The sequence below is a fragment of the Chiloscyllium plagiosum genome, unplaced genomic scaffold (genome assembly GCF_037043375.1).
Source record: "Chiloscyllium plagiosum isolate Xiang-an unplaced genomic scaffold, Cpla_swu_hap1 HiC_scaffold_34, whole genome shotgun sequence".
NCBI classification, from domain to species: Eukaryota; Metazoa; Chordata; class Chondrichthyes; order Orectolobiformes; family Hemiscylliidae; genus Chiloscyllium; species Chiloscyllium plagiosum.
The window spans coordinates 26,873,265-26,898,272 of NW_028270172.1; the positions used below are offsets into that span (position 1 = coordinate 26,873,265).

At 38.5% G+C, this 25,008-nt stretch overlaps 1 protein-coding gene across 1 annotated transcript in view; it reads right to left on the reverse strand.

Annotated features, from left to right (window-relative positions):
- Nucleotides 1-927: 927 nt before the first annotated feature.
- mturn (maturin, neural progenitor differentiation regulator homolog (Xenopus)) overlaps nt 928-25,008 on the reverse strand; it is a 29,514-nt gene continuing 5,433 nt past the window's right edge. The window contains exons 2-3 of the mRNA XM_043719276.2: nt 9,707-9,829; nt 928-3,524 (exon numbers count right to left, since the gene is read on the reverse strand). Coding sequence (XP_043575211.1) covers nt 3,414-3,524; nt 9,707-9,829 — 234 coding nt within the window. The 3' untranslated portion in view covers nt 928-3,413. The remainder of the gene's footprint in view (nt 3,525-9,706; nt 9,830-25,008) is intronic.

Consider the following 25,008-nt stretch of genomic DNA (forward strand, 5'->3'; position numbering starts at 1 on the left):
AGTTGGAGCCAGGATTTATTCATTCAAGAATTCACACTACCATTCTCATTGCAATATCATCTCAAAAAACACTGCTATTTGATTTTTTCCTATTGCCAAGCAGTATGTTAAATGGATTATCATGTGCAAGAGATTCGCACCAACACCCTGACCCAAATTTGATAAAATGTTCAGTTTCAACAGTATAGCATCAGTTACTGGAGGACTGATTAATCCAGAATGTAAATACAAATTCCATGAAGTGAAAATTTGGAAGACTGAATTCCTGCCTTGCCACTGACATTCACATCATGAAAGTCAATTACATTTAACTTACCATACTCCTAACTTTCAGTATTTGAGTTGTGAAAATTTGCCTGGTTTGTTGATATCCAGCAATGTTAACCACTGTACTATTTGGTACCTTACTAACATTTTTCCGTTAACCTCGTACTCTGCACTTGCTGCTTCATAAAGATTTGATAATTCATGCCTAAACTTCCTTTAAAATGTTCTGTCCACTCATACACTTTTCCAGTAACACGTCCAGATTGGTTCCTTACTTGGTCCAGAGTCTGTATTCCCATTCAAAAATATTTTAATGGATGTGGATACTCACCATTAGTAACATTAGTAAAGTAGCCCAGAATGAAGGAGACTGAAGATAACAGATAATTCAGAGACTTGGTACTTAAAACCAGCTTTGCCAATAACTATTTGTAAGAACACAGCAAAAAGAAAAGTCTATTAAAAATTCACTAAAAAGCCACAACCAACCACAGATTCAATCAAATTCCAGTAGTTTCAGGTAAGGGAAAATATGGGAAGGGGGAAAGGACGTTAGGATAGGAATGAACAATTTGTCTGCGTAAAGGCAGAAGATTAAATAGAAATTCTTCAGCCTTCACAGTTACAGATCTGTAAAACAGGCGATATGAAAAAAATCAGTTGGCACAAATATTAATTTATTTTGATGTATAAGTTTATATATAAACATGACACCCAAGTAGGAATCGAATAGGGTTAGACAGAATACAGACATGGAATGTGGTTCTAGAAACTCCGAAAAGATGACTACACAGAGTGAGAAAAGGCAGCGTGCATGGTTAAGGTCATTCTCTTATGCTCAATGTACCTGTATTGAGTAGAACAACTAGTTAGATGGACTAGGCAAAGAACATGACTTTAATGTGCGTATATTCCACTCAATTGTTTCTATAACAGTATTTTGAGTTGTCAGTTCATTATATCGAAGATTTATTCAACTCAAAATCAAAAGGGGTGGTCTAAGCTTGTCACTGTTTTGCAGCTGTTCACTTGAGAAGACACCTTTGATATTAAAGGAACATCGATAGCAATGTTTAAATAATTTATTTCCAGCTTGTTTAGTGTTAAGCATATTAAAGTACAATATCCTTTTGTTCACCTATCCAAAATCCCTTTCATAACTGTTAAAAACAAATAAACACATTTGCTTTACACATTCAGTCTAAATGCACAAAAGTAATGCTCTTAAATCAATCCAAAAGGAGAGAGAACCAAGTTCTGTAATACTTTATCTTTTATTAAATCTAGTTTTTAAAAAAATGAGGCAAGTTAATGCTGGAGAATTCTGTCTGTGCAATTTGTTTTTAAACCGATTTCTAAATCCAGACTGCTAGGTCAACAAAAGCATTGAGGTATCTATAAATGAAGTGCTGTAGGTTGTAACAAAGCATTGCATCAACAATAAAGTTATTTTTATAAACTACCAAACTTAAAATAATACCTCCTGTGTCAACCAGCCATGCATTTAAAAGAAAGGCAATTTGATGGCTGTTCACAGGATGTTTCTTCCCTCCTTCAGGATCAACAAAATTAGACACTCACGTAGCATATTAAAACACTGGATACTGTTCACACAAAGTACAGACCAAGCTTTTACTTTGATTATCTGTACAGTATATATACTGTAGAATAGAATATTTACATTTACACTCTTGTCTATGGCCTTAACTTACCAAAGTCAATAAAGGAACAGACTCTCCAACCCCAAGCAATGTTCAAACCTGCTCCAAATTAGCAGCTCAGTAGAAGGCATTTTAAAACACTAAGATTTTATGCAACCTTAAATGTCCTATGATTACACAAGGCATTCTATTTTACAGTATACACACAGATATAATACAAGAGAGATCCACAGGCCAGGTACAGTACAAATTACCACTTACAACATTTTGAATAACCAACCCATTATTCAATGAGTATTACATTTTAAAAATTCTTTCAGATGCACATGACTAATTCCACCCTTACACTCCCCCACTAAAAGCAAGTTTACAGCTCCTTCCAGTAATGCACACTAACAGAGAGCTAAAGTCTGTGCTTTCCTGATCTACAACTGGGAATGTTATAACTGGAAATGTTTTGTCTAAGATGCATAGGATGTAATCAGTAAAGTAGCCAACAGACTGTAGTGCATTAAAAGCCAAGCAATAATTAATGCAGTACAGTAAACAGTATCTGCAGTACATACAGCAGTAGCAGAAAACAGTATTTAATGTCCTCAAGCATCTACACAACAGCACATTCCTTTGATTTTACAATGTAACAAGCTGATGCAAGCAGATGTCAGCTTAATTCAGTGTTGCATTTCATTTAGTATCGCAAGGATATTTTGAGTGAAGTAATCACTGTAAAACTACCTGATAGAACTTAAAAAGTAAAATCTGCACTAAAAACAGTTGCCCTACAGGCTCACCACAAAAGTTGTAAATTGTTGGACAACTTCAGTTAAATACCCACAATCAATATTCTTTAAAAATATTTAATAAAGCTAGATATTTGAAAATGAAATGACACCAAAATAAATGGAAGGTTACGGAAACAGGGTTAGATGAAGTTGAGTGGCAGAATGCCAGTACAGGGCAAAAACCTCAGCACAAATCAATTAGGCTGAACGGCCTGTTCTTGTGCTCTAACATCTATGTGATTTTACTGATCAACCTAATATGAGGTTTTCCAGTGAATAATCCTAAAAATAATTTGAAAATATTTTAGTAGGTCCATCACTGAAGTATGGCTCAAAACCCATTTTAATTGAAATTCTGATTGCATCAATTTCTTTTTAAACCATACTTTAAGGAAAAGCCCAACTTAAACAATCTGAAATTAATGCAGCCTTACATATTCAAACAGGCCAATCCAATTAATGGACTTTCCCCTCAAAAAAACTTTTAATATATGTACATAGCCTGATAAACTTTCACACCTCCTTACAGTTTGACAAAATGAAGAACAGTTAAATGACACAGAACAAACTAGATAATGTTTAGGAATGCTGATTCAAACTTGATACAAATAAGGATTATTCAGATTGTTGGAAGGGAACTGTGAATATGGGACATCCATCAATAAAATAAAAATTTCACACAATCCGACTTTTCTCTGCACGTTTACTGCTGACTGACACTCATATGCTGACTGTCTGCTTCAGGCTCCTCCTCTTCAACATCAGCATTGTAATCTTCAAATGCATCATCATCTACATCAGGAAGTCCCAGCAACTGTGTGCACAAAATGCTGAGTTAGTCACTGCAATCATCAAAATTAAAATGAATGAAATAGAAAATTCAACATAAGTTGAACCTGCCCCATCTCGAAATACACAATTTAAAAAGCAGAACGAAGGAGCTTGTAATTCGTAGGAGCAGTTACCAAATAGCGCACTTCGTAAAAGCATGCGATATACACCTAACATATTCACAATGGTCTCATAACTGTAGAATGTGTCTTGAATTCAGAGACATGGATGTAATATGGAATGTAAAATTTATTTCATTTAAGTAAATGAAGTTTTCAAATAAGAGCAATTTTCCCGACAAATCAAGTGTGAGAAGGAAGAGCTCCAGCTATGCACCTGGATTCAGCGCTGGTAACAGCCAGCTATAATTATTGCAACTCGCATCATAATTACTGAATTTTCTGCAGTGTCAGCACTGCAAACAAAGTACACACACTGTTCAGCTAAAGCAAAATAAAAGGCAAACCCAAGTGTTCAATGATCGACCCATTACCCTGACAACCACTTACGCATGTTGACCCAACTATTCCACAGTTCTAATACTCATTTAGAGCAAAAAACCACTGACTTTATCTTGTTGCAATGTAGTAATCTTGATCACCACATTTAGCCTATCAGGCCAGAACCATCCTGAACCAGATGGTAAACCCTCAAATATATTTCAAACTGTAGAACTTACCCATTACATTAGCAATATAGTGTGGATAAGTCCTTTTCTGGAGGTGGCTTGCCAATTACTAAGTTATAACTTAAGATGTGACAACATAGAACAAAATCCGACAGTAGATCAAATGCCAAAAGTTCGCTTTCTTTTTAAAAAGAGACTTAAGATTATGCAAACTGGAGAAGGGGTGGGGGCAAGTGTGAATGGCTGTAGAGGGAGGAAAATTAAGCAAGGTTCCGGTTCTTGCATGTTGAGTGTCCAATGGAAATCAACTTCTTCAGCACCTTAAGGCAAGAGTGGAAGTGGTGTTTCCCCTCAGACCACTGCACTGAGCAAACAAGGGAATTGTGAAAAAACAAAAACTGCTGGTAAAACTCAGCAACCAGTAGCATTTGTAGAGAGAAAACAGAATTAACGTTTCAGGTCCAGTAACCATTCTTCAAAACTGGGAATTGTGATATTTGTTTTGATCCAATGTTTTTTGATAAGTTAAAAGTATCATAGTGGTAGCATCCAAGTTCAAGTTCCACCTGTCTTGGAGGTGCTTCATTTAACATGTCTAAAAATGTTAAGTGATTTTCTTTTTACAGAATTAGTTCATCTGTTTTCTTTTATTCCCACAATTTCTGGTAAATGGTACAGCACTTACTAAGAATACTTTTGTCAGTTTTCTTATATGCTCCAACATATTGACTATCTTCTAGTTGAGCCAAAGTCATTTTGTTTTAAAGTTTAAATGTTTAAGCTTGACAGTTTCTCATTCAATTCTTTCCTTGGAGTCAGACAGCAGAATCTCATGAACTCCGTTCCTAATTTGAGAGGCAGCTGCAACTATTTTCCAACTAACTCAAAACATTGCATATTGATTTAGTGTCTTTAATGGATTAAAACGTCTCAAGATCCCTCACAGGAGTGTTAAAATAAAATCTGGCATTAAGTTACATAAGGTGATGTTAGGGCAAATGATCTAATGCTTGAACATAAAGATAGGTTTCAATCAATATCCTTGTGCACAAAACAGAGGGAGGCAGAAGCACAGATTCAGATGAAGTTATGCAGCCAGAAAAAAGGTGGCTCTTGTACTGTTGGCACAAGCGTATGGTTAGATCTACATCTTGGTACTAAACTTAACAGCAAGATTGCAAACAGTCAGGATTAATCACAAGGAGTAGCCAAGGAAAGGAATTTGTAGTGGGGACCAAAGTCAAAAGACTGCAATATGTAATTAAAGAAAATTTCTGCTCATGCAGTTCTGAATGCTGGACAAACAATCTGATAACTTAACAGTGAAAGAACTGAGAGGGGCTTGGGAAACTAGAATTGCATGCAGTATTCCAAAGTGACCTAACTAATGTCCTGTACAGCTGCAACATGATCTCCCAACTGCTATACTCAGTACATTGACCAATAAACGTAAGCAAACCAAAAGCCTTCTAACACTATCCTATCTACCTGCAACTCCACTTTCAAGGAACTATGAATTTGCACTACAAGGTCTCTTTGTTTGGCAACACTCCATTAAGTGTCTAAGTCCTGCTGTGATTTGCCCTTCCAAAATGCAGCATCTCATATTTATCTAAATTAAACTCTGTCTGCAAATCCTTAGCCAATTTGCCCATCTATCAAGATCCTGTTGTGCTCTAATATAAGCTTCTTCGCTGTCCACTACCGTCCAACTTTGGTGTCATCTGCAAATTTACTAACCCTCCCTCTTATGTTCATCCAAATCAGTTGTATAAATGATGAGAAACAGTGGACCCAGCACCAACCCTTGTGGCACACTGCTAGTCACAAGCCTCCAGTTTGAAAAGCAACCTCCACCATCACCCCATCTTCTATCTTCAAGCCAGTTCAGTATCCAGATGGCTAGTTCTCCCTATACTCCCTGTGGATAAAGTGAGGACTGCTGATGCTGGAGAGTCAGAGTCAAAGAGTGTGGTGCTGGAAAAGCAGAGCCAGTCAAGCAGCATCTGAGAAGCAAGAGAGTCAATGTTTTGGGCATAAGCCAGTCATCAGGAATCGGAGTGGGAGGGGGAAATGGTCATTGATGGATGCAGGTGGAATATCACTGGGATAGGTCGGTGGGAAGGGTGAAGCGAATGGGTGGGAAGGAAGATGGACAGGTCAAGAGGACAGTGCTGAGTTGTAGGGTTGGATCTGGGATGAAGTGGAGAGATAGGAGATTTGGAAACTGGCAAAGTCAATGTTGATGCCATGCGGTTGTCAGATCCCAAAGGTGGAAGATGAGGAAGTACTCCTCTCGCTGATGGATGGCTTTGATTTGGCAGTGGAAGAAGCCCAAAATTTGCATGTCCTTGGAGGAGTATGAGGAGGGAGTTGAAGTAGTTGTGGGCAGTTGTGTCGTTTGGTGCGTGAGGACCAGCGATGTTCCCTAAAGTTCTCCACGAGTGATAATCTCTTTCTTATTTCTCAGTTCCACCCAAATCATTTTCCTTGATGCATTCTCAGGAACATCCTCCCTACATACAGCTGTAATGGTATTCCTAATCAAAAACACACTACCCTTCCTCTCTTAACGCCCTTTCTGTCCTTCTTATAGCCTCTATACCCTGGAACATTAAACTGCCAGTCCTATCTATCTCTGAACCACGTCTGTAATTGCTATGATATCCCAGTCCCATGTCCCTAACCATGCCCAGAGCTCACCTGCCTTACCTGTTAGGCCCCTTGCAGTGAAATAAATGTAGTTTAATTGATCAGTCCTACCTTGTTCTCCACTTTGTTCCTGCCTGCCCTGAATGTTTGACTTGCTCCTTTTCCCAACTATACCAGTCTCAGACTGTTCTCTTTCCTCACTGTGTCCCTGGATCCCCCTTCTCCCGTCACCGTACTAATTTAATTCCTCCCAAGCAGATCCAGCAAATCTCCCCACCAGTATATTAGTCCCCTTCCAATTCAGGTGCAATCCGTGCTCCTTATCCAAGTCACTTCTACTCCAGAAGAGATTCCAATGATCCTAAAATATGAATCCTTCTCCCCTGCATCAGCTCCTCAGCAACGGATTCATCTGCTCTATCCTCACGAGCTCAAGTACTCCAGAAATTACTACCCTCGAAGACATCCTTTTTAAAATTCCTGCCTAATTTCCTATATTCTCTCCTCAGAATCTCACCCTTTACTCTTACTATGTTATTAGTTCCAATGACCTCCTGCTGGTCCCTCATCCCTTTGAGAATATTCTGCACCCTCTCTGAGATATCCATGATCCTGGCAACAGGGAGGCAACACACCATTCTGATGTCTCACTGCCAGCTGCAGAAACATCTGTCCGTGCCTCTGACTAGACAATTCCCTATCACAACCAATTACTTCGAACCTTACATACCCTTCATTACATTAGAGCCAGTCTCGGTACCAGAAACCTGGCTGTCAGTGCTACAGTCCCCTGAGAGTCCATCACCCACTACGTTTTCCAAAACAGCATACTTGCTTGGGATGGGGATAGCCACAGGAGACTCCTACATTATACCTGCCTCCTTCTCCTATCTTTCCTGGAGGTAACCGATCTGCCAGACTGGAGCTTTAGGGGTTATCTTCCTTCCCACAACTGCCATCCATCACTTCCCCTAGCTCCTGTAAATTCTTCATTGCCTCTAAGTGCCGCTCTAACCAATCCATGCAATCCAATGGGATTCACAATCAAACATATTTCCTGCAGATATAATCATCAGTAACATGGAAACTCTCTCTAATTTCTCGTGACTGACAAGGAAGAGCACATTACTCCACTAAAGGCCATCTCTGCATCGTTACAGTTTACAGATCCTGAAAACAGCAGTTTTACTGCTCTACAAAACACTGCTCCAGGCTAACTTAGTACCTATGTTTTATATTTTTGAAAGTTTAATCAAGAGACAGATCTCAATAAAACATATAATCACACACTACTCACAATTGTAGATTTATAAAAAGAAAAGTTGATCAGTTCGCAAATATAACAAATTTTAGTTTGAAACCAGCTAAAAACCACTCATTTGCAGTATCCATTCCTGTTTGGTCATTATGTGGACTCCGTTATGAGCACAATCTGCTAGCAACAACATACTGTCTGCTTAAAAATACAATCCCAAAAATGCATTTCTGAGGTGAAAAACAGATGCTGACTCCAGATATAGCACTAACCAGGTATGTACTAGATGAAACTTGGGGAATCTATTCAGAGACAGCTAAACAGACATATAGACTTAAACATGCATTTTGGTGTCAAAAACACCTTATACATTAATATCTACATATTTTAAATATGAAGTGTTTTGCAAAAACATTGTATGTCTTGCACTGTAATGGCTGACCCTTTGGGTTTAACAGAAATTGTGCCAAGTCAGCTAATTTCCCTTGCTTAAAGAGTAAGTATAAAAATATCAGAATTCAACATTTCAAAAAATGAACCTGATGGAGATTTCCTAATCTATTTAGAATTGCTGAAAATTCTATTGTACTTATGGTTTAAAAAGTACCACGAAAAGAACAGTATTTACGCTGTTTACAGCAGTTTCGGTGCTGTACATCTCTATATAACTCTATAAGACACAGTGGTCATTGCTCAATTATCTAGTGCAATCACACCAATTATAAATTGAAGAAATGAGGAAACCTTTTCACCAGAGGTAAAGTCATAATTGTTTGCAATACACAAAAGGATATGTTTCTCCCTTCTCTTGAAAATTGACAGCTCCCCAATCCTCCAACAAAGAGGAAGATTCAGGAATAGCAAGAAGTCCAGGAGACAAGAAATGCAGTTGGCAAATACAGATGAGGATTATCAGTGCTAGTAAACTGAACAATGTTCATTTCAGGCATTAATATTATCAGCAAGCATTACTTTGCCCAACAACACATTTCAACTTCAAAGGTTTCTTGCATTCTATCATCAAACCATTTTCTCCCCCAATTCAAAAACTAATTATGCTCATTTGAAAGATTAACCTTTAAATTACAGACGTCCATTCACAGGTCTCACATTAATGTGGAGAAAACAACTGACTTTACAATATCTGAAACACTTGTTTCTTCTTCCACAAGTACTGCCTATTACACTGATTATTGCTAGTATTTCCCATTTCTCTTTCAGGTTTTTTTTAGCAACTGCATAAATTTGATTTTAAGTACTTGGTTAATTCTGGTCAAATTAATTTCCCATGTCCCTTAAAGTACTGTCTGGATTAGCTTCAACCCCAAAATAAGTGAAAGGCTTCAGTGTAAATCTACTGTAACAACCTGCTAAATATCAATTAGGGTTGTTCAATAATTATAGTGAAAGAACCATTTCAATAATGAACAATTGATGATAAAAGCAAAGATGGGGATGTAAGAAATAGTCTGCCGAAAACAAATTCCTTTTAAACAACTATCAGGCACAAAGCTAAAAACTATTTATTTCCATCTATACACAGTTTACGTAAAATATGAATAATTAAGATAATATTTTGTTCAAATAGTTAATTCCAGATTTTCTTTTGAAGAATAATTTGTGCACTTACAGGTTTAAATGATTTAAACACTTTTTCCAGTACTTCAGAGAGAGTCTTCTTTCCACAGGATAAGATGTATTCTTGTACCAATTGTAGGAATGGTAGGCAGTCTTCACTTTCACTCCATACATGCTGAACAGACAGAATTACGGGTGGGAGAAAAGCATACATTTAAAAAAAAAGCTCAACAGTTTAACAATATAAATATATGCACAATTATGTATTTTTCAAAAAGGTACTTGGAATATCTAGTTCAATGGCTGTGCAAGATTAACGTACTATAAATAACCTCATGAAATTGCCAGAACCTGAACTGGATTAGCCATAGAAATAGAGTGAAGGGGCAGGTCAGATACCAGTGTAGTGGGATACTCACTTGCTTAAATGAGTGCAGGTCCTTCACAAGAAGTTTCAAAGCAACCAAGATAATGAAGTTCAATTGATTTGCACCACATCTACTAACATTCATTCCCTCTACCCCGACACTCAGTAGCAGTAGTGTACACCATATGTAAGATGCACTGCAGAAATTCAGAACGATAAGGGAGTCGGATATGAGAGAACACCAGAAGTTGCAAGTTCCCCTCAAAACCATTCCTGATTTGGAAATATATTGCTGTTCCTTTACAATTATTGGGACAAAGTCCCAGAATTCCCTTCCTAACAGCACTGTGGATCTATATATAGCACATGGACCATGGTGGCTCAGGAAGGCAGCTCATCGCCACTTTCTCAAGGGTAACTAGGGACAGACAACAGATATCACTGACTGTGCCAGCATTTACGTCCAACAAGTGAATAAAATCATACCAAATCTATTGATATCTGCTAGTATAGGTTTATTATATGCCATTTATATTCTTCTGTGTTTTCTTTTAATTTCAGAGTGCATTGTCGTAAGCTTTGGGCTCCAGATTCCCAACGAAACACTTGTTTTAAGTTTACATATTTGTACCAAGTTGAATCCAGTGTGATTGATATAAGTTTAAAAGAAATGATGGCATATCTTCTGATACAGAAGTCATAATAATCAGAGAACGCACATTTTATTAAGAGCAGGAATTTTTAAGCTATGGATTGTACAATGCATTATTTTATGAGTGCCCAACCAAGAATTGTAGTCTAGAGCCATAGAATCATCTGGATGGGTGTATGAATAGGAAGGGTTGAGAGAGATATAGACCAAGTGCCAGTAAATGGGATTAGATTAGTTTAGGATATCTGGTTGTCATGGACGAGTTGGACCTAAGCATCTGTTTCTGTGCTGTACATCTCTATGACTAAGTGTGTCACAATAACTTCCTAATGTCATAAAGTTGAAAAATGCTTAAAGTTGAGAAATGTTTGAAGTTTGCTATGAATTTATTACAGAACTGTTTATCTTATTCAAAGTTTTAATGCATTACTCCCAGTAAGTGCTAAGTGCTAAATTTTCAATTAAAAAACTCTCTATTACTGCAACTGAAATCACTCAGTATTGTAGGTGAGTTCCTGTCTGCATCAGCCTACTATACCAACAACAGATATACTTAGATATTACAAAGTGCTCTACCTAGCAAAGGTGACACAAACAACCTTATTTTATTGCTAAAGTATACTATATTTAAGTATACTATATAAAGTATACATTTATTTAAATCCACAAAGAAATAGCTCAACCTTGTGGTAGTAAATTTAATTTAGTACAAACAATCTAAATAGAGGTCAAATTTTGAGAAGAGAGAGTTAATGCTATTAAAAGAGGTTTTTGCCATTTGAAATCCTGGTCCAGTAAGGTACTTTGCATTTTGGGGTAGTTTCTTTCCTTCGGTCTCTCTTCTCCTCCACCCAAAATCATGCTGTATCTTACATAAGCAACAGCAGAAAGTAGATATTTTAACCCTAGTCTTTCAGCTACTGAGAGGGGTTGCAAAGGCAAGATTAAAGCACAAGTCTTTCAAATGTGCTGTAGGAACAAGTATACTGACCTCTTTACCTAAATACATCCATTTGTAACAAGATGGATGAATTGATAACACACCAAAAATGAGCATGGTATGACTGCAAACATGTCCATGTAATGGACAACTGGCCACAGCTGGAACCTGAACATTCAAGGATATGTGACATTTTACAAGAGACAGGAAGAAAGGAAAATGAGTTTGTGTAGCTCTGTTAATCAAGAATGACATCAGTACAAAAGGACATGGCTTGGTAGATCAAAACATAGATACAATTTGGGTTAAGATAGGAAATAGCAAAATGAAAGTGCCTGGCAAGAGTTGCTTATTGTCCAGCTGAAGTTGCAACACTAAGATAGAATAAATATCAATAAATAATAGGAGCTTACAAGAAAGGTATTACATTAATCTTGGGAAATTTCAACTTTTATATATAGAGTCATTCCACCGCATCTGTGTGGGCTCCAATCCTGAGAACCCCGACAAATGATGAAATTTGCGAGTGTAGAGCTCATTTAAAGTAGGTTAAAAATCAGGGATATAAGATTTTTGTTGCTACTTATTTTTGGCTTGGATAGGTGAATTCGCGGTTCATGATTTCACAGATGTAGAAGATTTATTCCAGATCAAACAAATTAAATTGACAAAGGTAGTTTGATGGATGAATTTGTTTAGCGCATTCAGGCAGTTTCTGCGAATATCATGTTCTGGAACCAACCAAGGAACTGGTTATTTTATGCTTAGCAATGTGTAATGAGAAAGGATTGATTAATTAATTACCTCAAGGTAAAAAGGATCTTCTAAATAAAGGATGATCAGAACACGATAGAATTTCACATTCAGTTCAAGGCTGTGGAATTTGCATCATAAACTAGTACTGTAACAACCCTAAAAAAAAAGGTATAAAGACAGCTGGATAGTGACTGGGAAAATAGGTTAAAAGGCAAGATGGCAGAGAAGCAGTTGCTGACTTTTAAGAAAATATTTCATAGCTCTCAAAAATAAACAAACTATGAGAAATAATGAGTTCATGAGAAGGCTGCACCATCCTTGGCTAACTCTGGCCTACGGATGGTATCAAATTGAAAGAAAAGAGTTCAATACTACAAAAATTAGTTGTGGACCAGAAGATTTGGATAGTTTTAGAAATTAGCAAAGGAAAATTAAAAAAAAACCTTCAGTACAAAAGTTGGGGCTGGGATCCCAAATGGGTTTGTGAGCTCAGAGGTAGCAATGACTTATCACCTTCACTGCACTCATACATCTGCTCTTCATTCCCAGCACCACTCATCAATCACCACAATTTTCACACCTTGAAATAGGGCTAGTGGGAAATAGTTTGGGAAGAGGCTGCAGAGATGATGGATGCATTGGTTATAATCTTCCAAAATTCTCTAGAATTCTGGAATTGTTTCTGCAGATTAAAAAGCCTCAAAATGTAACACCACTATTCAAGAAAAGGGGGGAAAAAGCAGCAAGCTATAAGCCAATTGGTCTAACATCTACCACGTGGCAAATGCTACAAACCTTTATTTAGGAGTAGAATTACTTTCTAAATGTTCAATCAAGCAGAGCCAAAATGGTTTATGGAGAGGCAGTTGTGTTTAACTGATTTATTACATTGCTTGGAGAATGTAACAAGTAGAGTGGCTAAAGATTAATTAGATGTAGTGTATTTGGATTTCTAAATAGCATTTGGTAAGGAGCCATAAAGAAAGCATAAGAGTTCATAGTTTTGGGGGTGATATATTAACACAGACAGAGCATTAGTTAACTAACAAGAAGCACATTAGCAAACTAACGCGCGAGTGTCAAAGGAATCAGTGCTAGGGCCGCAGCTATTTCTGATCTATTAAAAGGACTGGTTGAAGGGGCTGACTATAATGTTGCCAAATTTGCTGCTTATACAAAAACATGCAAGAAAGAAAGTTGTGAGGAGTGTGCAAAGGGAAAAAGATAGGATAATTGAGTAAAAGATTTAGTAAATGCAGCTTAATGTAAAATTGTCCATTTATATAAGAATAGAAAAACAGATAATTTAAAATGGAGATAGACTGTAGAAACTTGCATTACTGAGGGATCTGGTGTCCTTAATGGCAAATTGAATGCTGTGTTTTTTTAATACTTCATTCCCTTTATAACAAAAGGGAAGACAGATTATAACTATGCAGTGGGTTGATGAGACTGCACTTCAGATGCAATTTTGATATCCTTATTTAAAAGGATAGAAAAGGAGCTCATGGAATGCTTGCAAGGCTGATTGCTAGGAGGATAGGAGTTGTCTCATGATGAAAAGTCTAAACTTATTGAAGTTTAAAAGAATTAACAGCAGCTTTATCGAAAAATGCAATCCTCTTAAGAGGGTTGATCGGACAGATTGTTTCCTCTCTTGAAGGAATAGAGAACTTGGGGACACAAAGGGGTGTCCCATAAGTCAGGGATTGAATAATGTCTTCTCTCAATGGGTCATTAATCTTTGGAGTTATAGATGAGTGTATGCTGGGTAACTGAATATATTTAAAAGGCAGAGCTAGATAGATTTTTGAAGGGACAACATTAAGGGTCACAGAGGACAGCCAAGTGAAGTTAAAGCCACCGTCAGATCAATTATGTGGTGATTGAATGGCCAAGTCATCCGAAAGAACTGAATGAACTACTCCAGATCTTATTTTACAGTAACATTATAAACGAGAAGATCCCATGGCCTATTCTTAGACAATCACAACATCTAAATTTACTTCAAAAGTAAATATTGAACAAGAAATGGAAATCCACAGTGGCCATTTTTTAAAGTTTAGAAAGGAGGCTCAAGCCATTTTAATCTCAAACAGCTAATTAAGTGCAAGTATTATCTTGCAGAGTTATTTGGTAATTGGTAAATTGTAAATTGTGACATTTTGAGAACTCATATTTTACCAGTTTTAAAAAGTTACCCACTTTAACTGTACAGAAACAAACTTTGGATGAAAACACCTGGACTGAAAGGAGTGTACACTTTTCCCCCATTCCTTAAACTCAGAAATGATGTGTTATGTTTGCATAGGGTTTAAGTAGTTCTAAATAGCCATCCAACAGCTCCTCCAAGTAGGAATTCTTCATACGATCAGGAAGCTAATGAGCTATTTGACTGCATTATAAAGCCTATCCTTATGCTCAAAGATTTCTAGCAAGGATCATGTTGATATCACAAACATGCACATGGTATTTTCTATTCCTTTCTATTCTTCCACACAATCACTATCCGAACCAACAATTATGACGTACCATATGTTTGGTATGGTTTGCTATTATACATGCAGTGTGTTAGCCAAATGAATCAATTTGCAGCTTCAGATCTGAATATAAGCTCTGAAAATGTGTTGCTGGAAAAGCGCAGCAGGTCAGGCAGCATCCAGGGAACAGGAGAATCGACGTTTCGGGCATAAGCCCTTCTTCAGGAACGTCGATTCTCCTGTTCCCTGGATGCTGCCTGACCTGCTGCGCTTTTCCAGCAACACATTTTCAGCTCTGATCTCCAGCATCTGCAGACCTCACTATCTCCTCAAAGATCTGAATATAAAGCCATGGGCATAAAATTTAATTCTAAAGTGGTTGCAAACCAGGCAGAAACAAATCAGCCACTCTGTACATCCCACCCAACTTTCCTTTCCCCTTGATCTGGTCAGCTACTGAAAACATTAGATGTTATTTTAGGTCAGAGAAAGAGAATGAGGTAAAAACTATGGAGTGAGACCAAAATATCAATGAGAGATCTGTATTTACTGAGAAAATCGACACCTTAGTGTGGTCCTTTGCAGAAAGTGAATTCACTGTGACTCAGCAGCTGATATGCTAACAATGGCAGAAACACAATGAAAGAGAGAAAAAAAATCCCAGGGTGAGTTAGAAAATAAAACAACATAGTTTTTTTTAAAAAAGAAATGTCATGCACATGGCTCCAGAGAGTAGATACATTCAATTTTTTTTTTGGGGGGTGTCGGTTACAGCACACTAATCCAACAACCAGATTTATATTCTGAGGAAAGGGGTTTAAATGCCAACAGGGTAACAGGAGGAATTTAAATCCAATGAAATCAATTTGGAATATAAACGATACTCTCAGAAATGGTGACTATGGCGGTTATCATCAATTACTCTTTTAAAAAAAAACCTGGTTCACTAAAGCTCTTTAGCAAATCGGAGATCCTTACCCTATCTAGCCTATATGCGAGTCCAAACCGACAACAATGCGGATGACGCTTAATTGCTCTCTGTAATTGCCTAGTTATTTAAGGGCAACTCAGGATGAACTACAATGCTGGCCTTGACAGCAAAACCCACACTGCACGAAAGAATAAAAAAAATTACACTATACAAGGAAACAAATGAACTTCACCAACTTACATCTTTAGAGCACTTCATGCAAGTTTTATGGATAACAAATCAGTATTTCATGAAGATCTAGGATTTTGGGAATACATTGGAAATTAAGGTCCAGATATTCCAAGTAGCAACAATATCAGCGTCAGATTGTCATTCCACTCTAACATAATGTCATTAGTCAGAGTTCTGCATTGCCCTGACTGACAATTCCAATCCCAGCTCCTTCAGAAATGTGAAGCATATCTGAAACCCAATAGTATCCTTGTGGTACCGAATAGGGTAGTGAAGTCCAACTTCACCCCTTTTTCACAGCAGCAGATGCTGTATTCTATATCAAATTTCCAGCCACTTTGACAGCTTCCGTGAAAGGCTAAGCATCTAGCTAAGTGTGAAGTTAGGGTGATGGTTGATTAAGGCACCCAAAAAGTTACAGAATGTGCAGGTAGGTCAGGACACTGGGCCCAATCATTTATTCTGGAGTGCATGAGTGGCCAGTTTAATACTCACCTAGAGTAGGACAATGGTTTCAATCTTCTACTTTTCCCAGATTATTAGCTTAACCTAAACAACCCTTCAAATCTCCAACTTTAACAGATTCTTTCAGAGTTCCAGATGTAGGAGAATTGCCCAATGAATCTTGAATTTCCCAAGCAATTCCCAAGGATATTTCTACATCTGAGATTCTGCATAGTCCTGACCTGCAACTCCAAGCCATGCTACTCCAGTGACTACCTAGCGATCAGAATATTTGGGTGTAAGAGTCTTGACCATGTTAACACAACCTCTTATTCTCACACACAAGGATATATTTATACAGTCATGCTCATTCATCCTCTGTGGCAGTACGGTGCTTTTTGGTAATATCACCTACAGATACAAAATCAACTTATAAATGTATGATATAGTGGTTTTAACTTCCTATGGCCTCTCAGAATAAAAATTAGAATGAAGTTTATTTTCACATCGACTCAACATGAGTGCAGTGAAAAGTTTACAATGTTGCCACCGATGGTGCCAACTTAAGTACAAAAATACCAAGGTACAGGATCTTAAGAATAAATTAGAAAGACAAAGAAATAAAATATTCAGCACTACAGTCCTTCAAGCAGACCACCCTGGGCCACGTCACCAGGCTGCGTACAGGCCCTCACCTCTTGTTAAGACTGTTTGCTAACATACAGTGATGAAATAAGCTTGAAATTTCCCACATTTGGTTAAGAAAAAGAAGGAAGCATGTGTCAGATATAGAGAGGATAGATTGAGCGAATCCTTAGAAGAGTATAAAGACAGTATGAGCATACTTAAGAGGGAAATCAGGAGGGCAAAAAGGGGCCAGCAGATAGCTTTGGCAAACTGAGTTAATGTATTTGTAAAAACGCTTTGAATTCTCCTAAAGGACAAAAGGGTAACTAGGGAGTGAATAGGGCCCCTCAAAAGATCAGCAAGGAAGCCTTTGTGTAGAGTCGCGGGTGGTTAAAAAATGAGTATTTTTGCATCAGTGTTTACTGTGGGAAAGGACATGGAAGATGTATAATGTGGGGAAATAGATGATGACATCTTGAAAAATGTCCATATAACACAGGTAGTGGTGCTGGATGTCTTGAAATGCAAAGAAGTGAATAATTGCTGGGCCTCTTGCTGAGTTATTTGTATCATCGATAGTCACAGGTGAGGTGCCAGAAGACTGGAGGTTGGCTAACGTGGTGCCACTGTTTAAGAAGGGTGGTAAAGACAGGCCAGGGAACTACAGACCGGTGAGCCTGATGTCGGTAGTGGGCAAGGAGTTGGAGGGAATCCTGAGGGACAGGATGTACAGGTATTTGGAAAGGCAAGGAATATTACGGATAGTCAACATGGCTTCGTGCATGGGAAATCATGTCTCATGAACTTGATTGAATTTTTTGAAGATGTAACAAAGAGGACTGATGAGGGCAGAGGAGTAGACGTGATCTATTTGGACTTCAGTAAGACATTTGACAAGGTTATATCTCATGGAATGCAGGGAGAACTAACCATTTGGATACAGAACTGGCTGAAAGGTAGAAGACAGAGGGTGGTGGTGGAGGGTTGTTTTTCAGACTGGAGGCCTGTGACCAGTGGAGTGTCATAGGGATCGGTGCAGACCCACTACTTCTCATCATTTATATTAATGATTTGGATGTGAGCATAAGGAGGTACAGTTAGTAAGTTTGCAGATGACACCAAAATTGGAGGTGTAGTGAACAGCAAAGAAGGCTATCTCAGATTATAACAGGATCTTGATCAGATGGGCCAATGAGCTGAGGAGTGGCAGATGGAGTTTAATTTAGATAAATGTGAGGTGCTGCATTTTGGGAAAGCAAATCTTAGCAGGACTTATACATTTAATGGTAAGGAGTTTTGTTGAACAAAGAGATCATGGAGCGCAGATTCATAGCTCCTGGAAAGTGGAGTTGCAGGTAGATAGGATAGCGAAGGCAGCATTTGGTATGCTTTCCTTTATTGGTCAGAGTGTTGAATACAGGAGTTAGGAGGTCATGTTGTGACTTTACAGGACAGTAGTTAGGCCACTTTTGTATTACTGCATGCAATTCCGGTCTCCTTCCTATTGCAAGGATGTTGTGAAACTTGAAAGAGTTCAGAAAACATTTACAAGGGTCTCCAGGGTTGGAGGATTTGAGCTATAGCAAGAAGGTGAATAGGCTAAGGCTGTTTTCCCTGGAGTGTTGCAGGCTGATGGGTGACCTTATAGAGGTTTATCAAATCATATAAGGCATGGATAGGATAAATAGACAAAGTCTCTTCCCTGGGGTTGGGGAGTCCAGAACTGCAGGGCATAGGTTTAGGGTGAGAGGGGAAAGATATAAAAGGGACCTAAGGGGCAACTTTTTCCACACAGAGGGTGGTACATTATGGAAAGAGCTGCCAGAGGAAGTGTTGGAGGCTAATACAATTACAATATTTAAAAGACATCTGGATGGGTATATGAATAAGAAGGGTTTGAAGGGATATGGGCAGAGTGCTGGCAGGTTGGACTAGATTGGTTGGAATACCTGGTCGGCATGGACGTGTTGGACCAAAGGGTCTGTTTCCATGCTGCACATCTCTATGACTCTAGGAACAGTACACTTTCCTGAAGGATCTAAGAAAGTCCTTGATCTGTTTCCTCTGTCTCGCCCAGTAATGTTTACCATGAATGTACTCAGAGTAGAGAGCTGATTTTGAAAGTCTTTTGTCAAGCATGTAACTGACTGACCACAACCAATGCCTTGATACTAGGGGTGGGGGGGGGGGCTGAGAACAGGGATGAATAGTGGAGTGCCTATCCTGCCAATAGATTTCCAAGATTTTTCAGAGGCATTGCTGGCAATATTTCTATGAAATCAAGGTGTTGCTGTACATTGTCCGTGTCTCAAATGCATTAGGAGGGCAAGATCTGAGATTAAGGTGGTCAAGTCTACTAAACTCAGATATTCTGATGGCTACAAAACAGCAAAGCACACTGTTGCCCTGTGTTGAGTTTAGTGCCAGGTCTGAAGTCTGTTGTCGTCAAACATTCTGTCAAAGTATACACTGGCTTGCTCGAGATGATGTTAAATTTCATTATCATGTCTGACTTTGCTGAAAAGGAGGCTCCCAAAGCATCAGAATTGACCCACACTGTCCCTTACCAAACTTTGTTGGGTGGAGGGGCTGCGCTGTATAGCAGGAACAGATTGGTAGAGGACCTTCGCCTTTATGATGTTTAGCTTAAGGCCATTTCCCTGTGTGAATGCATCAACAATGGTTTGGAGCACGACTGCAGAGTGTGCATGTACCCGAACCTAATCTGAAATCTGCAGCTTGATGACAGGTGTTGGCTTGTCTTGGTTCTCAACTTGTGGTGAAATACATTGAACAATCCCCCACTATCCTGTAGATTAACTCCACTCCAGCAGGAAGCCTTTTGGAGATGGGGTGGGAGGTATTGTAGCAAGGAAGATGGAGAAGCACACTTGTGCAATGACACAGCCTTGCTCAAAGCCAGGTTTATACCCATACTGACTCTGTTGTAGATCCATTGGTAAGGATCATGGCTTGCACATCATGCAGCAGTGATGAATTTCTGCAGCACACAAAATTTTAGAATAAAACACAATCCCTTCAGGTTGATTCAGTTGAAGATCTCTGTAAAAATCAGAGAGAGCCAAGTACAGCTCTCTGGGCTTGTCTTGCTGTGATAATCATATCAACTGTGCTTCTTGATACATGGAATAAACATTACGACTCTTCAGTCATAAGAGGGACTTGATTGAAAAGGCCTCTTCCAATGACATTCCCTCTGATGGACAGCAGGGAAATCCCACTGTAGTTTCCACCAGTCAACCTGGTCTAATTTTTTCAAAATGTTCACAAGCACAGACTGTCAGATCTCCAGTCACATCCTCCTCATTCCAGATGAGAGACAGGGAGTCATGTATTTGTGCCAAAAGTGCTTCTCAAGTTCTTTTTTCACATTTCACATGGATTCCGTCAGCTGTTAGATGATCTTTTCAACCTTATGGAGTTAATACTGAGATGGTGCAGGTAAAACACAAAGGAACGAGGTCACGGACTGTCATGTCAAGAATCAAGTCTCAGTTGAGGAGATCTTCTCAGAACATCCTCCAGGAGCACTGACTGCTTCTCTGTCTTCTGAGTGCTACCACATTCTTAGCTCTCAATGGGGTAGATTGAGTGCTTTGGCAATAGACAGTTTGAAATATGAAGAATTCACTGATGGCATGGCTGTCAATGAATAGCTGGATTTCTTGTGCTCTTTCCAGCCATCATCTATTCTTTTGGTCACAGGTTTTTTGTTGGACATTAATTTTGTCTATTGACCTTTAGCTTGCATTTTGGCTATGCTTCCCATTCAAGAAATCCATGAGTTAGTGATTTAGTAGGTCCGGGATTTCATGGTTGTTCGTAACTAGTCTTGTTGTTTCCTTGTACAGAAACTAAGAGTCTCCTCTCAGGTGTTCTTTTAAATGGATACAAAAGCAGGCCAGACATGGGAGACGTTTTCTGGTCCCTGTTTGTGGAATGCTGCCAGGTTGACTGGGAAGCTAAATGTTTGCTAGATAAAGCAAAATCAATTACACTGAATACTGGCACCTTGTGCTTAAAAAAAGTTTGGGATTCAGCAAAATTGAATTTCAATAACACTGACAAGGAAACAAGCATCTTGCTCATTGGAATGTTTCTGAATTTGGTAGCTTTGGGGGCTCCAAGGTTTTGTGAACGGTTCCTGCAGAACAGACACTGACTTCTTCAAAACAAACACATTTGATTAATTATAAACTAACAAATCTCCTATGGTATAGCTTACAATGAAGTGCAGGGTTGATATCAATAGGGGTGTTACCTCACCTAGTATTAGTCAGGAAACAATTAGTAGTGTTATTTAACACAGATTTGAGAGCACTGAAAGGGACAAAGTAAAACTAGTACAGCGTCGTGCAATATTTCTTCCAGGCATTTGTGAAGGGATTGGGGAGGGATCTATTGTTTTACAAACACCAGAGCAAACATAAACATAGAAGTTAAAATGACCAGTTAACTAAACACGAACAGATACAGTGTAATTCAGTTAGTGGGTAACAATTGAGGATAAATAATCAAATCACTCAACTTTTGTTGTGGAAGTCACCAAATCCAAATTGACAAATTGCACAAAGCACACAATTTAATGATCTAAATACTGCAAATCTGTTCAAGCCACTACCCTTCAGGAAATCAAATCAGGATAAATATTCTCATTTTAAAAAGTCTACACACTGTTAGGAATTCCTGGACATCCTTCCGGAGCAAATTACTCTTGCTTCAAGCCGGAGACTCAGACTGAAAAATGGGCCCCAACTAAAATTACTCAATTGGGTTTTGTTGACCATTTCCTCTGCAACTGTACTAGTCGTGCAGATCAATATAATCCCTTTTTTATTCATTTCCAGCCACTGTGTCTGTCAAAGTTCAATTGAATGATCTGCTCCCCATGTTCATTTTCTTATTAAATTGTGTTCTCATCCTCCTCAGCCCTTTTCCTACATAGTACATGAACCTTGTCAACTGAAACCTCACCAACTAAGTTCAACACGAGGAACACCGCTGATGAACTACTCACCCTAAGTAACGTCCCTATGTACATCAACCCAACAAACAAGCATCAACTCCCCCATTTTGTTAAAATGCACTGCTTAACCAACAAAGCGTTTAATATACTAACTGTGAAACTCACAAATCAGAACAAAGATGATCCTCAGGTTAATACAAGCACCCCTAAATACTAATGTCTCTCGCCATCTGCAACTAGCTATTCCATTTCCCCTTGAAACTTTTAATTTCCAAAAAAATCTGTTCCTTGCTCAGTGGGGTTTGGATGTTCACTTCCTTCAAGTAGTTCAGCATAAACTGCACACATTCTCTTTTTGCACAAATACTTGAGGACACAGAGTGAGCTTAAGAGTTTGCCACACCAAGCAGATGATGGGATACCGAGTTGTATCTTCAGATTATTTTATCCCAAAGAGTAATCATAATTCAATGCTGTAAAAGGTTTTGGACCTTTCATCACTTACTCAATGCACAAGCCTACTATACTATGACTCTATCTTCCATAGGGGATATCTTTTTCTCAAATCTTTGTACAGAGGATGTAAATAAGCTCAGCTTGTATATATTATCCATCACTAACTGTCCTCAAATAATCAATTTTCTTGAACTGCAGTCCACAGGGGATAAGCACACACACAACGCTTTGCAGAAGTTCCAAGTGAGGACTGTATTTGACACAGCGAAAATGTGCAAATGGCATGGTGCGCTCATGCGTGTGCTGTCGTGATACACAGCGCCACCTTTGTGCATTGATGACAGAGCAACTGAAGAGCATTCAATCATGCTGCTGATTTGTGCTTTCTGCAGTTAGCGAGCATGTTACTCACCAAGAACTCCTAGGGTCTGGCCAGTTCTGGTTGCTTTAGTATTTATATTGCTGGTCCAGTTCAGTTTCTGATCAGTACTATACCCTAGATATTGATGGTGACCATGGCATTGTGAATTTCAATCTCACCATCCTCTCATCTTTTTTGAGATGGTCATTGCCTAGCACTGTGACAAAATGTTGCTCACTACTTATCAGCCTCTAGTATGGATGGTGCAAAGCTTTTGTACCATATGGCCTTCAGTATCTGAGAAATTGTGAATGGTGCTAAGCATTGTGCAATCATCACAGAACATTCCCACTTCTGACTTTCGAGATGGAAGGAAGGTCATTAATAAAGCAATTGAGGTCAGTTTGTCATCGGACATTATTTGAAAGGACTCAAGCTCTTGTGGTACAGCGATAGTGTATCCAGCCCAGACCACAGAATACCCAGATTCAAGTCCCACCTGCTCCAGAGGTATATAATAACATTTCTAAACAGGGTGATTAAGAAATATCTAACCTGAGGAACTCCTGCAGCTATATCCATAACTATCTTCCTTTGGACTAAGTATGACTCCACCCAGTAGAGATTTCCCACTTGATTACCATTAACTTCAGTTTTTCTGGGGCTCCTTGATGCCATACTTGGTCGAATACTGCTTGATGCCAAGTCACTCCCACTCCTCATTAATCCTTTTGTCCATGTCTGGATCAAGGCAGTGATATACTGGATTGAATATTGATGTAAGCCAAGATGTCTACAAGTTAGCATTAAAATATAGAAAAGTGAGAGTGGATATCTGAAAAATCAATAATTCAGAAAAACCCTGAAAATCATAGAGTCAGATATTTACAGCATGGAAACAGGGTGATTCTGAATTATTACAGACGCATGAACTAGCAAAAAGGGTGTACATATCTTATCAAAACGTGGCAGTATTTTAAAGAACACATCCCAAATATAATTCCCTTAAATCTGTCCAAATTTATAAAGTTTCCACAAAAATAAAAAGAACAGTGATGCAGAGTGGGAAGTAAGTTGGATTTAACGTAATTTGGACCGGAGAAAATGGTCCATTACATCATGTCATATAAAAGAAAAAGAGATCAACTTTGTCAGGTGATCTCTTTCCCCATTTGGAACACAGCAGTTGGCCATTCAGTGCTCAAGCCTTCCCTGCCATTCTCAATCATGGACTAACGATCAAACTCAATGCCACCTCCCCACATCTCGATGTCAACAGGAATTCTAAATCCGTCAATCTCTGTCTTGAATTTACTTTAATGATGAGCTTCCACTTGAGGGTAGAGAATTCTAAAGGTCCACCAATTTTCAGGTGAAGACCGTCTTCCTCATTCAACTCCTAAATGACTAATAAATGTGAGAGAATACAGGCCAATTTGCCTCAATGTCTACTCACAAGACAGTTCCATCATCTTAGACATCAATGTGATGAACGTCCGTTACATTTACTCTATGGAAAGCATATCAATCCTTAGGCAAGGGGCAAGAATTGCACATAAAACCACAGGTACGGTGTCAATACAACTGAAGCAAGACTACTCTGTTCTGTACTGAAATCTCTCGCAATAAAGACTCACATACCATTTGCCTTCCGTATGCCCTGCTGCACCTACGTGCGGTTTTTGGTGACTTGTGAAATGGATACTAGGTCCCTTCAGACGTCAACACTTTCCGATCTCTCACCATTTAAGAAATGTTCCATTGTTTCATTGTGATTAATGGCATTGCATATATGGAGTTGAAATCAGGATGAACCAAGTTAGGAACTAGAAGATCAGAGATTATAGAACAGGCAAATGAATAAGTTCAGTTGCCCAAGAAATCATGAACAGAAATACAGTTCCAAGAGTTTGTTTCCTTAAGTGTTATTTGTATCAATTAAAATGTTTCTGATCCTGAAAAAGGTTTGTGATAATTATCATTTGCCAAAAATTCTAATTTGATGTCACTCAGCTACTCATTCACAAAAAAAAAGGGCTTGTGCTGGTATCTGTTAAAAAGTGTTTTATAAAACCCCAGAAACAAAATCTGCTACCTGGTTTGTGTACCAAGGATTCAATCA